Source organism: Cervus elaphus, chromosome 29, assembly GCF_910594005.1.
Source record: "Cervus elaphus chromosome 29, mCerEla1.1, whole genome shotgun sequence".
NCBI lineage: Eukaryota > Metazoa > Chordata > Mammalia > Artiodactyla > Cervidae > Cervus > Cervus elaphus.
Window position 1 is genome coordinate 35372101 of NC_057843.1, and position 16440 is coordinate 35388540.

At 38.6% G+C, this 16440-nt stretch overlaps 1 protein-coding gene and 1 long non-coding RNA gene across 14 annotated transcripts in view; one reads left to right on the forward strand and one right to left on the reverse strand.

Annotated features, from left to right (window-relative positions):
• PTPRD (protein tyrosine phosphatase receptor type D) overlaps positions 1-16440 on the forward strand; it is a 428379-nt gene that overhangs the window by 403105 nt on the left and 8834 nt on the right. For all 13 annotated transcript variants that reach the window (XM_043891355.1, XM_043891351.1, XM_043891349.1 and 10 more), the window contains 4 exons: positions 10479-10764; positions 11180-11358; positions 11956-12082; positions 13250-13375. In XM_043891355.1, the coding sequence (XP_043747290.1) occupies positions 10479-10764; positions 11180-11358; positions 11956-12082; positions 13250-13375 (718 nt within the window). The remainder of the gene's footprint in view (positions 1-10478; positions 10765-11179; positions 11359-11955; positions 12083-13249; positions 13376-16440) is intronic.
• The window catches only part of LOC122686210, a 182946-nt gene that overhangs the window by 108533 nt on the left and 57973 nt on the right, over positions 1-16440 (reverse strand). Inside the window, exon 2 of the long non-coding RNA XR_006338655.1 lies at positions 9510-9699. This is a non-coding gene — a long non-coding RNA (uncharacterized LOC122686210). The remainder of the gene's footprint in view (positions 1-9509; positions 9700-16440) is intronic.

Genomic DNA, 16440 nt, shown 5'->3' on the forward strand with positions numbered 1-16440 from the left:
TAGGCTCCTCTAGGATTTCCCAGGCAAGATGCTGGAGTGGGTCATCACTTCCTTACCCAGGGTATCTTCCCGGCCCAGGGATTGAACCTGCATCTCATGCATTGCAGGTGGATTCTTTACCACTGAGCTGCCTTGTAAGCGCCTCTCTGTGCACGTGTACATGCATCTTCATGAACGTGGTCTGGAACTGCTGTGTCAAGGGATAGGTGCATTAAACTTTTATGAACACTGGAAAATTCCCTCCCAACTCTTAATAGCATAGATACATCTACTGCATTTCACTGACAATTTGTTGAAACATATTTTTTTACATTTTAGTTCATAATAGCATATAAAACTGATTAGTCAGATGAATACTTATATCTAAGAAATCTGTATAATTTCTCTGTCATTCAAGGTACAAAAGATGCCAGAGGATGTAAAAAATAAAATGGTTATGTGTCTATTTTTCTATAAAGTCCTAAATACTCTAGAGATGCTCAAGTACTGCTGTATACTAAGTTAAAAGTTAATTTTTATCAGAAAAGAAAGAGTTTCAAAACTGCAGCCATATCAGGATCACATCACAGTTTCATCAGGATAGTCATCTGATTAATCTTATAAACCTCAGTCATAAAACCCATTCTATTAGATTCCTTTTTTAATAGTCTTGCAGTTCGTAAATGCCATTCTTGTTGTAGATGAACTATAATATCCAATCAAAGCACAAGCTGGTGTATGTACAAAATGCTCACCATGCTTTCTGCATATTTCACTGTCTTTGCACCCAACTAAATGATCTGTAAAATCTTTTAGTTCTATTCTTTCTTTGCCAGATCATTGAAGTATCAGTAAAGGGTCAGCATTAAAACTCCACCAGATTAATCAGAAAAGCCAACTTTCAAGCACATACCCAGAATGATTTTAGTACAAAATAGCCCCCTCATGCCTCTTAATGTTTTCCTTTTGCACATTACTACCGTATCGCATCACGGGACATTAAGCATATTTCAACTCGTGGGACTAACTCAATCATGTTTTTAGAAATTGAAAACAAATGTTGTAACTGGATAGATGATAATATTGAAGTAATAACAATTTCCTAGTAGGCATACTTATTTAATGGATTGCATAGTTTTTCAGCTTGTAAACACTGGAATGTCTATCACTCACTGAAACCTTTTTTTTTTTTTTTTTTTTAATCAAGGCAAAAGTTTGTCAATCACTTGGTTTACTTTAGTGGATTTACTGTCTTCACTAGAAGGTAACTTAGAAAGTTGGTTTTACTCCAAGGGTAACAGAGACCAACCTAATCCTAGACTTGATTTAAAAGTGCTGTCCTCTTCCCTTTTTGTTGGAATTTTCTGTAACATAATAAATGTACCAAATTGTGCTGGCCTCAGCCTGAAGCACTGGGTTATGCACTCTTTTTCTTCCCAGAGATATTTAGGAAAATCTGTCTTTGTGCTTGGCAACTACTCTGACAGAAAACAGATAAAAATAAGGGTGGTTTATCAGTTTTGCTGTTCTTATCATGTTTCAGGTTGAAGGCTGTTGAAATGATGAAAAACAAACAGCACTAAATAGGGTTCCGTCATTATTGCTGCTACGAGGAGCTAAGTTTTTCAGGATCAAAGAAAAATGCATTTGCTTTTAGAACTACAATCCTTCATTTTGAAAGGTGCACTGCACTCAGATACTGATGGGTGAAAACTGGAGTAAATTGGAGGAGGAAGTAAAATATGTGTTGCTGCGGGAACTTGGAAATTCAAACAAAAGTAGACATTCTTTTAAAAGCTCTGAATGTACAGCGTTCAGCTTCTTAAGAAAAATGTGGTGCCTCAAGTCTGTTATTTCTGAGCAACTGGAGAACAACATAAGCACAGGTAGTTTTGATCTCATCAAATTACAAGAACTCCCTTTATCTATGTAAACATGTATCTGAGGAATATCCCCATGCATTGGTGGTGCTAGTGGTAAAGAACTCGCCTGCCAATGCAGGAGACATAAGAGAAGCAGGTTCAATCCCTGCATCAGAAAATTCCCTGGAGAAGGCAATGGCATCCCACTGCAGTATTCTTGCCTGGAGAATCCCATGGACAGAGGAGCCTGGTGGGCTATAGTCCATAGGGTCGCAAAGAGTTGGACATGACTGAAGTGACTTAGCACGCATGCATGCATCCAGGGAATTTCCCCAAGCAGGGGCCTTTGTGGGAATGTTCCTGTGCATGTCACCGAACCAGGAATAGACTTAATATTTTTTAACTTATATTTTTAAAAATTTTGCAACTCAAAGTGAGTGCCTCTGATTTCTCTGGCATAGAAACTGACAAGAGAAATTGTCAAATGCAGTAGAGACAAGGAAGCTGTTGTTCTTCCCCTCAAGGAGCTTAGCAACTTGCGTAAAGATAATAAACAGAAAACAAAAATAAGGTATGGCAGTTACCAATAAAGAGGTATAAACTGTCATAAGGATCCAAATAGAGATAAACCAAGGACAAAGTCCAGATCAAGGATGCAGAATGTGAGGTGAGTCTTGAAGGAAGGCAGATATCAACAAGTATATCTTAGGAGGAGGACACAATAAGGAAGAGGAAGAGTCTGGTAAGCAAAAACCCAGAGAGGTGGGAAAGCTATAAATGCATCTAACTTTCCTGGAGCTGAGGGAAAGCTGTGACTCTTAAAGTAAAAGTATTATCTGAGAGCCATGCGGATTTAATGATGAGACTGGCGCCTAAATCACATCCAGATATTTTTGAACTTCTAAGTTAAAGAAAAAACCCACACGTATTTGGGGTAAAATTGCTACTGAAAGACCAAAGATAAGACTGGCCTATTACTTCTTCAAAATACAAAGACAGACTGAGGAGCAATAGATTTAGAGTTTGAGCAGATAATATTATAGCCCAGTAATCATGCACATAGCCAAGTTGTTGGCCCTTTGTAAAGGCAAATAAAGAACTTCTCAGGAAGACATCAGAAATAATGCTACCAAAGATGTATGCTAGCAATCCAATAATTGTATCAGAATAAAGAACTCAAGAATAGATGAGCCATGTCATAAAGGTAGTCTATGAATGAGTAAAACAATTATTTTAAATAATTGTTGTTAATAGTTATAATAAAAATATTAAACAGTCCTTAAAATGGAAAACAAATAAATATAAAAATAAATATGTCTTTTTTCCCTCACTGCCTTCCAGCCACCCTGGCTTTCTTTCCATTACTCCAATATTCTAAGCTATTTTCCATTCCAAGGCCTCTTCTTGGGATATTTTTTTTCTCCTCGGAAGCTTTCCCACCCTTCTTCACTCTGCAAACCATTTCTTATCCTATAAGTCTTGTATTAGTTTACTAGGGCACCATAATAAAGTGACATAGCCTGGGTGTGTCAAATAATAGAAATTGATTTTTTCACAGTTCAGGAGGCCAGAAGTGCAAGGCTAAGGTGCCGTTAGGGTTGGGTTTTTGTTTTTTTTTTTAGGGTTGGGTTTTGGTGAGACCTCTCTTCCTGACTTAATTTAACAGGACACCTTCTAGCTATGTCTCCGCACAAGCTTTCCTGTGTGCATGTGCAGAGTGCAAGATCTCCGGAGTCTCTTACATTCTTTCAAGGTCACCAGTACTCCTGGACTAGAGACCCACCACTAAGACCTCACTGAACCTGAATTACCTCCCTAAAGACCCTAGTTTTGAATAGTCACAGTGGGGGCTTAGAACTTCAACAAATGAATTTTGAGGAGACACAATCCAGTTCATAACAGATATCAATTTAAATGACACTTCCCCAAAGGTTCTCTCCAGGATTCTACACATTTACCTCACAACAGTTGTTGGGACTTGTAATTATGTATTTATTCATATGATTATTAATATCAGATTCCCCCACTGCACTGTCATCTTCATGAGGAAAGAATCACATTTGTTTTGTTTGCCAATTCCATGATATCTTAGCCCAGGAGATATCTGTGGGATGATAGCCTGCAGTATGAAAGAGTAGTATATAGCAAATGTGGATGGAAGAACAAAGTAATGAGCCTTTCCTGTCTGTCCCGGGGTGGTGGTAAGAATGGATGAATTAGGATACTCTGTGTGCTGACAGTAAGTAGCCACCAGCTCTGGGTAGTGGGGAGTGGGTTGGGGCAATAGTATTTGTCAATTCCCTTGGTGTAAATACTCCAGGCTATAAATGTAACATCACTGAATGCAAAAGCTGGGGAGAGATACTCAATTGCACACCATTATATAATATTTTCACCTGAAGAGCATGAACATAAGATAACTAAGAAACAATGCATTTTGAGTTTACCTTCTATTTTTAATTTCATTGCTTAAGCAGGATTTCTGAGAATTCAGCGATTGAGTTTTGCCAGCTCCAGCACACCACTGATGGATAGTTGAACAAAACTGTAGAAATTGAATGTATAGAAATTTATAATTTGTTATTGGGCAGGGCAAAAGGCAAGAACAATGCAAGATGATCCTTCAGTTTTAGATCTGAATGACAAGGAGGAGAGCAACAGTGGGAAAAGCAGATCTGAGCAGAGATGTTGATTATTCTGGGATATGTTTATTTCTAGAGAAATCTGAGAGTGGTTTGAAATATAGGTATCCCTTATGCTCAAAGAAAGAGCAATTACTTTAGGAATCATTTATTTGAAGATTACTGCTGAACCATGAAGGAGAATGAGAGAAAGGAGGACAGAACTTTGGGGACATTATGTACATTTTGGGGCCTGGCAAAAATATGTAAATTAGAGAAAAGAGTGCAGATGGAAAAATCCAGAGAGGAAGGAGAATAACCAGCACAGGAATCAGATAGAAAAAACAAAAAACATTATGTACTGAGGCACAGTCTGAGAGCTGCCTATAGATTTCTGAAGATGACATTTAGGATTGATCTTTGATTTTGGTTTCCAACTTGAGAGAAATTTTACCGTCATAGAGTCAATGGAACCATTACACACAGGAGTCAGATCTTTTTGACTAATTTCATATGCTACATGTTTCAGGCTATTTTGTATTTGATATCATCATAAAATCTTCCCCCTTCCTGCCATTAACCCCAAGAGGAGTATTTGATATTCCCTGTAATCCCCCAATTAGTGTCACAGACACCAAGGAAGAGAGACTTTTTAAGAAACCTTCATAAGGATAGTTAAACACTACTAAAGGAGCATTGCAGAGGGGTTCATCTCAGTTCAGTTCACTCGCTCAGTCATATCCGACTCTTTGCGACCCCATGAATCACAGCACGCCAGGCCTCCCTGTCCATCACCAACTCCCAGAGTTTACTCAAACTCATGCCCATCGAGTCGGTGATGCCATCCAGCCATCTCATCCTCTGTCGTCCCCTTCTCCTCCTGCCCCCAACCCCTCCCAGCATCAGGTTCTTTTCCAATGAGTCAACTCTTCACATGAGGTGGCCAAAGTATTGGAGTTTCAGTTTCAGCATCAGTCCTTCCAGTGAACACCCAGGACTGATCTCCTTTAGGCAGAGGGGTACGTCAGAAGAAAGTATCCGTCTTTGACCCAGATGGCAGAAATGGTGATGCCCTATTGAAATGTAGTGATAAAACTCAGCATCTCAGAACCTGCATTTGAGTCCTTATTTAGCCATTTACCATTAGCTCTGTGGCTTCAAAGAAGTTCCTAAATGTTGTGAATCACTGAAGGGGAGAGGAAACTGACAGATAATGTTGAATGCCTCCAGGATACCCAGCACTGTGGTGAGAAAGCCCTTCACTGCCATCTCATTTACCTTGAGAATCAATGTGAAAGCACAAACTTCCTCAAACATAAGGTATTATTATTGGAAATATGGGGAGAAAAGGAAGAACAGCATGAGGAAGTAGTTTAAAGCAAGATTTTGAAAGCCTAACCTCAAATGATCCTGTGGTGATTCTATAAAAAATTTCCTGGTATTAACATTGCCTGTTTCTTGTTGTCAGTTTCAGAGGTAGAATCTTTAAATGGAATTTCTACCTACAAAGCAACTGCATCTTCCTTTAATGTTTGCAAAGCACTCTGTATGTTTAAACCAGTCTTAAAACTTACTAGATTATTAACAAGTTAATTAACATTCGAACAACAGAAAACCCAAGAGAGGTTAAGTGACTTTCTCAAAGACACTCAATCACGGGTATCTAGACAAAGTATTTTGAACTTCATGGTCTTGCTTAAAGCTAAGAGACACCTCCAACATTTAAAACCTCCAAGAAATCTTCATCTTTGAAAAGAGGTAACATGTTAAATTCAAAGGTGCACTTTCTTCCTCTCTTCCATATGAACAGCAAGATTGGGCTGTTAACAATATTTTCTGGCTCATTTCACTCTGTATAATGGGCTCCAGTTTCATCCATCTCATTAGAACTGATTCAAATGTATTCTTTTTAATGGCCGAGTAATATTCCATTGTGTATATGTACCACAGCTTTCTTATCCATTCGTCTGCTGATGGGCATCTAGGTTGCTTCCATGTCCTGGCTATTATAAACAGTGCTGCAATGAACATTGGGGTACATGTGTCTCTTTCAGTTCTAGTCTCCTTGGTGTGTTTGCCCAGGAGTGGGATTGCTGGGTCATATGGCAGTTCTATTTCCAGTTTTTTAAGGAACCTCCACACTGTTCTCCATAGTGGCTGTACTAGTTTGCATTCCCACCAACAGTGTAAGAGGGTTCCCTTTTCTCCACACCCTCTCCAGCATTTATTGCTTGTAGACTTTTGGATAGCAGCCATCCTGACTGGCGTGTAATGGTGCCTCATTGTGGTTTTGATGAAACTGGAGCCCATTATACAGAGCGAAGTAAGCCAGAAAGATAAACACCAATACAGTATACTAACGAATATGTATGGAATTTAGAAAGATGGTAACAATAACCCTATATGCAAGACAGAAAAAAGAGACACAGATGGATAAAACAGACTTTTGGACTCTGTGGGAGAAGGCAAGGGTGGGATGATCTGAGAGAATAGCATTGAAATATGTATATTATCAAGTGTGAAACAGATCTCCAGCACAGGTTAGATGCATGAGACAAGTGCTCGGGGCTGGTGCACTGGGAAGACCCAGAGAGATGGGATGGGGAGGTAGGTGGGAGCGGGGTTCAGGATGGGGAACGCATGTAAATCCATGACTGATTCATGTCAATGTATGGCAAAAACCACTACAATATTGTAAAGTAATTAGCCTCTAACTAATAAAAATAAATGAAAAAAAGAAACAATAATATTTTCTGTTCAGAGGAGAAAAAATAGGTTTTTCACGAGTCAGAGCCTCTGTTCCTGTTTTGTTTTCTTCCCACAATTCATGAGTTAGACACAGACACATGTTTTATTATTCTCCCTCTTCTTTTTTTTTTTTTTTTTTAAATGCATCATTACCACCATGAAGAGGTTGAAATTGTTAGGATCAGGAGTTATCCCTACCAGTTTTGTAGGATTCTGTAGTATCTTTCTGCCAGAATACAGAACCATGCATCATTCAAAGATTAGGAATGGCCTCTGATGCATACTTGGAGAAAATATTCCTGTCCTTGTCTAGATTTGATTTGATACCTCGTTACAGTTATATGGCTTACAGTATAGCTTCCATTAGGAAGAACTGGATGATATTATATCTAGTTAGAAGCAATGCACAATTAGGATGAAAACAGTTTAGGAAGACAACACAAGGAAAAGGAAAAGATTTACTTAACCTTAGGACCTACCAAACCAGAGGGGCTGCCTCCCTTTTCCAGGCTAAGTCTTACCTAGTTTCTTTTCATTGCAATGCCATGGCTCATCAGGAGACCAAGATGTGGAAAACCACTCAAAGCCTTTTCCTGTCTCCCTCTTCCCCATCAGACACTTTGTGAAATAGTCTTCAGGTATTCTTTGCATAGTTCTGAACCTGTGTCAAATGTAGGATTTCTTTCGCTGACTGAGGGGTCTTATTACCAAACCTGGGTGGGCTGCTTATTACACAAGGCCTCTCATGCCAATCACTAATTCATTCACTTTTCCACAGACATTACGGTACATTGACTGCATGCTTTGTGCAGAGCAGAGAAAGATAACAGAAAATGTTGTTCCTGCTGTCAAGATATGCTCATTATTTATGGGCAGTGGCCCTACCAGACTCATTAATGACCCAGTGTGACTCAGACTGCAGGGTGGTATTGAAGACACCAAGTCATCCAGGACAGAGTGGTTGTAATCCTGCCTAGGGCGTGGAGGAGGGACATGGTGGGCTGTGATGGGAAACACCATCTACTGGTTTCTTTGGTAAAACTTAACTAAACAAAATGGAACTTCATGGATCTCAGTGCATCAGGTTTCTGATTATTCTGTGCTAAGAAATGTGCTATCATGTCTCAGACTCTGTCCCAGAAGGCTTTTGTATTACATCTCAATGTCATGTCACTTTGTGGTTTAAACTCTGGATGGAGTGTCTTAGAGTCAGTATCCAGAGGCTCTGTAACACTGAAAGTTTCTATGTCTAACAGGACATAAAAAAGTATATAATTTTTTAAATAGTGGTTATACCCTATTTCCAACTGTTTGTTAGTGTACAAACCACAGGACTCCTACAAACCCAGGAGGCTGGGTTCAATCTACACTTCTCAGCAGTTAAATAAACGTAATATATGTTACAAAATGCTCACTTATTACTTGCAGCCACTTGGCAATTCAATCACATGCCCTTTTGCTCATTAAGCTCAATTATATGAAGTTTGGTACATTCCCTACACTGGAGCTTCACTAGGTCTATGAAAATTTTACGTGCAGCTCCCAGAGTCAGTAGTATGACTGCAAAAGCCATTCTGTTTCTTCTGTTATTCTAGCCTCCGCAGTTCCTCATCCTTGCTGTCCTTCAACACCAGGTTCAAATGACACATTAACCACAAACCAGCATGTCTTTTTTTTTTTTTCTTGTGTTGTAAATAGTTATATATAGTTTTTTTTGTGTGTGTGTGTCCCACAGATATATATATTTTTTTAATTTTTTTTTTAAATTTTTATTTATTTATTTTTTTGTCATACATTGATATGAATCAGCCATAGATTTACACGTATTCCCCATCCCGATCCCCCCTCCCACCTCCCTCTCCACCCGATTCCTCTGGGTCTTCCCAGTGCATCAGGCCCGAGCATTTGTCTCATGCATCCCACCTGGGCTGGTGATCTGTTTCACCATAAATAGTATACATGCTGTTCATCTCTATCGATCGTATGAGCTCTAGGTGGGATACAAGTCACCTTTAATGTTGTATCTCATACGTTAGTTATCAGAGTACTTCACTGCTCACTGAATGAAGAGATGGATATATCAATGCATGGATAGACAAATGAGCACAAAGAAATACAAAAGACGGGAAACAGTGGCACATAGTGAATGAAGGAGGTTGTCTGTTGCCTGGTGTCTAAGGTGCTGACATATACTTATATTTCCATTGATTACATGTTTCCTAGCCATGGTTCTTCCACAATTGGAAGAAAAACATTTTGGATTCAGCCATACTTGACACAGAGACAAGAAAAGGCTTACCTTGGATTTCAGAACACAGATGTGTTATTTTGTTAGTATTCTTTCCCACACTCAAGGAAACTCCAATGTTCCAACCATCTGACTCTGTAATTTGGTTCAGTGAATTAGATCGTCTCCTTGGAGCAGCAGAACTTGTCGCTGTGCGTTGTTTGATCTTTCACCTCCTCTTCTTTGAATCGGTTTCCACCAACTGGAAAACAACCCATAAGTCCAAGAGTAATAGAGTTTAAAAAAATGCCTCAGAGCTTCTCCAGTAACAAAGATTGAAGCTTTTATTTTCCCACACAAGAATACTTGAATTTAACCTGAAATTCCAAAATACATTCAACTCTGGAAGAAAAAGGAGTAAAAGCAAGAAACACACCCAGACCCTCTAGTGATTGCTTTTTGTTAAGAATGTCTTTCCATCAAGAATACACTAGCTATTTTGAGTATGCAACAACATGTTAATATTTTAATTATATACTTCTCACTAGGTTGGTTTTAAAACTTCCTTGCTGAGTTTTAGATTATGAAATGTTTCAAGTTGAATGATTTACTAGTTTTGTTTTTTTCCTTTTTTATAAATTGAACTAAAATAGACTGAAATGGTTTGTAAAAGATAAAGTCTAGTTTGATCTTGACCAGTTTTTTTTTAATACCTTTAATGTAAAAAGCGTAAATGTAAATTTTTCATAATGATTTCAAAATACTACTACTTTGTGTTACATGATCAAAGAGCATAGTAATTAAAGATTTAATATTTTTATATTTTGAAACCAGTCAAATTTTATTTGTTAATTTGTTCCCTACCCTTTGGTTTGGAATACTCCAAAACCATCACAGTAGCTATTTGAGTAGAATTACTGGGTTTAAAATCTAGTTAATTAAAAATAATCAAAATAATTTTATGATGTGTTGGTTTCCCAATAGATTCACTTGTACTTTTCTCTCTCTCTCTCTTTTTTTTTCTTTTTGTTTTCCTTGTAGCGCGGGAGTTGGCCGGACTGGGTGTTTCATTGTAATAGATGCCATGTTAGAAAGAATAAAGCATGAAAAAACTGTAGATATTTATGGCCATGTAACTTTAATGAGAGCCCAGAGGAATTACATGGTTCAAACAGAAGACCAATACATCTTTATCCATGATGCACTGTTGGAGGCAGTGACTTGTGGAAATACCGAAGTGCCAGCTAGAAACTTGTATGCCTACATTCAGAAGCTGACACAAATAGAAACAGGAGAGAATGTCACAGGAATGGAGCTCGAATTTAAGGTATGATATTGGATGTGATGTGGTAATTCAGAAGCAAGTCATTCTGGAATTGTCTTTCTTAACCTTTCAAATGGGTGAAGTTACAAGATTCACTTGACCTTCTCCCTCAGGTGTCTGACTATAAAACACTTTCTTCATCTTTCCCTTTTCTGTTCTTTGCTTCCTCATAATACCTTGAGCTCTTTTGTACCCTAATTTAAACTGAGAGAGCATATTCTTAGAACATAGTATTTAAAACTTCCTTAGTCTATATGGAGTCATTAGGTAGAAGTGAAAAGCAGTGCAGTTGGAAGAGTCACTGGATTAAAAGTAAACAGAATCTTTGTATCTAAAGAGAAAATCTTGGGTTCACTGCAGTTACACCACAGGCTAAAATTATCTTTGTTGGATTTTTTTTTCTTTTTTTGTTCAACAGCGTCTAGCCAGTTCTAAAGCTCACACCTCAAGATTCATCAGTGCCAATCTTCCATGTAATAAATTCAAAAATCGCCTTGTTAATATTATGCCATATGAATCCACAAGGGTGTGCCTGCAGCCCATCCGAGGAGTAGAAGGATCTGATTACATCAATGCCAGTTTTATCGATGGATACAGGTATATACTCTTGCTCGCCTGACAGCCCAAAGTCTTGGTATTTACATGTGCCCTAGTTTCTTAGCCAAAATGAATTTCATCTCAATTTAAAATGTTTTCTTTCTGCATAGGTCAGCATTCAGTCCCTTGATATTCAGTTTTTGTTATTTTGGATAGGAGTAAGAAGCAGCAATCATGGAATTTATAATCTACACTCTTCTTTCAGAAGCCATTTGGATATGGAAGGAGTTAATATAGACATTGTTTTGAACCAAATTATATAAATGTCATAGATTGTATGAGTCATTTCTACAAAATGAAGCTGCACAACTGTTTCTTAAGCGATTTATATGACACATGAAATTGAGCTATTAGCATTGCTCTAAAGTTTAAATAACAATGATAAAGACATACATCATAATATTAACAAAGCAATTTCTTTTGCGAAATCCCTAAAATGTCTTAAATGTTCCTATTTGATTACATAATCTTAATGGGAATTTACTGCAATAGCATTAATAATATTTTCATTTTTATTACCTGCATTTGATATTTACATATCAAATGTGAAGCCTTTGCATATTTTCTGATTACTTTAACATGCTATCTGTGATTCAGACAGCAGAAAGCTTACATCGCTACCCAGGGGCCCTTGGCAGAGACCACTGAAGACTTCTGGCGGATGCTCTGGGAACACAATTCCACCATTGTTGTGATGCTCACCAAGCTGCGTGAGATGGGTAGAGTGAGTATCTTCACATAAGACATTCACTCCGCAAAGAAATGAGGATTTCATTGAAGAAACCCCAGTGCTAATGTTGTTTCTTTCAAACGTTGAGTACTCCAGTCATGCTGTGGGTCATTCATTACTGTATGTTGGTTTTTAACTTGCAAAGCCACATCAGGTTCTTTCGTATTTGTGTTTTGAAGAGAAAGCAGGTACTTCATTTCCAGTGTAGCACCATCATAGAGACTAACATTGCTGACTTGTTCTGATTCTCAATGTAGTCTTACTTCCTTTTTCTCTGGACAAGCTATAGCTTATGTGCCATCATTACTCTGTATGAAGGAATTTGACTTTGTCATGTCTGAGGCAAATTTTTGCTTGTTTATCTTCCACTCTTATTAAACTATCAGAAAGTTACATAGTTTTTCTATGAATAAATCTGGTAATCTCTGCTCTACTTAAAAAAAAAGTTATTCTGAAAAATACCATGAAATAGTATTAGAGCCACCTAATTCATAATAGTATTACAGCCACTTAGATTCAGCAGCGACAAGTACTCTGCCATATTTGCTTAAGAGGCTTTTTTTTCCTTGTCTTTATATAAATTCAATGGTAGAGATGCACCTAAAACCCAAATTCTAGAGCCCAGAAAGAGAATGAAAAAATACCAAACTGGGAAAGAAACTTGACTTTTCTGATTTGGTTACTGAAGTCACTGAAAGTGCGTGGGCTCCAGGTTCCTCAGCTGACGAAGGAGATTAGACAAGTTCAATTCAGAGGTTTCTTTCTGTGTTCACACTTGATGGTTGTCTTCATTCAAAACCACAGTGGTGAATGTCAGTACATGATTGACATGACATTATGCCCGAGGACTGATGTAATTATGTGTCTAAATTAAGTATGAAGATGCTCACCCTATTGAAGTAGCCAGTTCAACTTATGTGTATTAGGCATCTACTGTATGCCAAGTACTCTGCTTGGTCCCATGAGCAAATAGTGACCCACATAATTTCCCTATCCTGAGGGAGCCTATGCTTTCAAAGAGAAGATGAGTCACACGCAATGGAATGGTCTTAAATTCTAAAATGGTATTAGTGAAAGAAAGACATTAAATATATAGATGGATGATAAACAAAACTCTGTTTACACTTTACATAGCTCGTCATTAATCTTCATTTTTCTTAGGAGAAATGTCACCAGTACTGGCCAGCAGAACGATCTGCAAGATACCAGTACTTTGTTGTTGATCCCATGGCTGAGTACAACATGCCACAATATATCCTAAGAGAATTCAAGGTCACAGATGCCAGGGTAAGTTGGCACAGTCTTATGCTCTTAAACATTAGCTGAAATATAGTCTAAAAGACATTTCTGGGAGAAAACATTTGCCAAGTGACCATACTCCCAAACTAAAAGAAATCACCCATCTTGGAGAACTGTTTTTGTTTTTTGTTTTTTTTTTCCCAAATATAAGAGTAACTTTGCCTGTTTGGCAAGTTTTCTCACAAACCCAGGCTTGGCTCACATTCAAAGGTAACATCTGGCAGCCCAACTTTGGGGACGCGCTTGGTGAGTGTGTGTGCCGGGAAGCATTTACTGATTGGTTGGCTGCGCTTACATTCACCTTCTTAGCTCATTCTCTTTGGAGCTTTTTTGACTTCTTCATTACTTGAGGCTGTAAATATGTTGTTGTTTTGCTAAGCCCTTTAGGTCATGTGGGCTTGGAGGTTAATTTGGTATGATTTTAAAACTGCAGAGCAAATGACATTCTTTAGAAGAATCTGACAAGCTCTGCACATTCTAATTTGATTCCTGGCTTGGTTTATTCCTCCGTGTGCTAATGTGTCTGTCCATGAGAGCTGTGCACCCACGACCCTTCTTGGCTAATTTTCATCCTGTGTTTCTGATCTAGATTGCTGAGTCCAAAGTTCAGCCCTGATGTAAGATGTTCTATGCATAAACTTTAAAATCCTTGCCTTTGGCCACTTTTAAACCATGATTACAAACACATCTTAGGAGAGATTGGGTCAGTGCAAAGCCCTGCTTTGTTTTTGGAACTGTCACAGTGGGTGGGTTGAATAAAACTGTAGGGTAGAACTATTTACTTGATCCATTGTTTTTTCTGGAAAGCAGCTTTCTCAACCAAGACTCATGTTTAGAGATTGTCCACTAATCCCCAAAGCCTGGCCCTGGCTGTTGACCTAAAGTGAAGGAGAAATTGGTTAGCAGGCTGCTTGGCTCAGGTGACAGACCTGTTAATCCTAGAAAGTCTGAAGTCTTAACTACTCTGAAGGCGACTCTACTCAAGACAGTAGTTAAGCCCCTAGGTCTCGTTTTGAGTCACCCAAGCAGGCATGCCTTGATGACCCTGTGTTTAAAAAAAAAAAAAGAACACCCTTTCAGAATTTGAAGCTAGATATCTGAGTGAAAATTTTGAGTGCGTTCCAAGCAAACACACCAACCATTTCTGACGACGAAGTATAGCAGCATCCAGGCACCACAAATGGCAGAGACAACTTGTTTGTTACTCCAAATTAAATCTGACCATGATAAGTAAAAGAAACATTGAAGGAGGAACTTGTTCACATGTTTTGTTTTGAAGGATCCCTGTGATTGTATAATTTTTTTAGCTGCCGTAGCATGTGCTATTTGTGCTCCTAAGGTGTGTCTAATCTCAACTTTCCAGTTTAAAAAGCAAGTTGGCACTTGAGAATACAGTGTTGTTAAACAGGTAGCCTTTAAATGCAGTCAGGTGGTCTCTCTTCCCAAATCATAAAGGTTTGTACACATGACCTCTTCTTGCTGTTAAAAGCAACTGTGGTCAGAAATGAAATCACCAGGACAGTCAGAGAAGACAAAGCTGTATTACCTAGCCACTGGCTTCCCTTCCTGTGCTTTTCAAAGCCTTTTCAGAAACCGAGGGAAGTAAATCATGCTTCTGTAGTAACAATTCATAACTTAGTTATGGGGCCAAGCAGTTATTTTTATATTCCTCAGTATTCTCACAAAGTTGATGTGATCTACCTGTTTTATCTCAATTCCCGAATGATGCCAGTCAGGAATATGCCCTGTTCCTATGGAAACCACCAGACTTGGTGATGTGTGTCCAGCTCGAGTTGGGCCATGCCCTCTTCTCCATACAACTCAATGAGAAAGATTGGGTCTCTGTTTACTTACTCAGAGGGCTTCTCAGGTGGTGCTAGTGGTAAAGAACCCACCTGCCAATGCAGGAAACATAAGAGACATAGGTTCAATCCCTTGGTCAGGAAGATCCCCTGGAGGAGGAAATGGCAACCCACTCCTATATTCTTGCCTGGAAAATTTCATGGACAGAGGAGCCTGACAGCGTATGGTCCATGGGGTTGCAAAAAGTCAGACATGACTAAAAACGACTTAGGATACATGCTACTTACTCAGAATCTTGGGAACGTGAATAAAAGGACTTTAATGAGGAGAGAGTTATTAAAGAAGTGGAAAGAAGTACCACATTGAGGCCTTAACTAGGAACAGGGCCTCCTCAAATGGGATCCACCCATCTGAAGTTGGAATTTGAATTATCTCTGTCTCTGTAATTCAGGGAAGAAAGTTGATGGTGATAGTTGTTATTCCTGCTTCTATAAACAGAGAGTCCCTTCTACTTTTGTTGTCCTTCCAAACACTATAAAATTCCAGATGAATCCAAAGTCTCTTAGTATTTTCTTTTGAAGCCATTTATACTTCAGAGTAGTTGTGCCTAATCACTTGAAAGAAAGATTGCTTCTGCATCTGGCTTTTGGTTTGTCTGTGTTAAAGCCACGCATGGACACCTCAGCTTCTGTGGTCAGCCAGAAAGAGTCCTTTTTCAGAACACAGCATTTATTTATTAATAATCTCTCCTGTCTCCTTGAGGGACGCCTCACTTCCTGCTCAACGGCATAGTCACCTGGTACACGCTGTGTACACTGCCTTGGCTAGAAATAGTATACCTCTGAGACGTGGGGCATCCAGGTTAACAGCCGCTACCCAATTTGTGTCAGATCCTTTCAGTGTCACTATTTGTCATCTGACAATGCTGCAAATAAGCAAGCACAGCAGATGTGACGGTGTCATGACAATAGCAAAATCTCTGGTTTGGATGACATGCCTGGATGTTCCTGTTAGTATTAAGAGGTTATTGGATTCTGAAAATTTTGAAATGGAATGTATATGTTCCCCTTTGGTTTTGAAGACAATCTCTGCGGCTCAGACTCATTTCCTAATATGAGAATGAGGTGGCTCTTTTTGAGAATTCTGGTTTTTAACTGGGCATTGTGAGAGTAAATCAATTAGCAATTTAAATAGATGTGAAATGTAGACAGTGTTAATAGCAGGTAAGATATGAACGTGACTGATTTTCT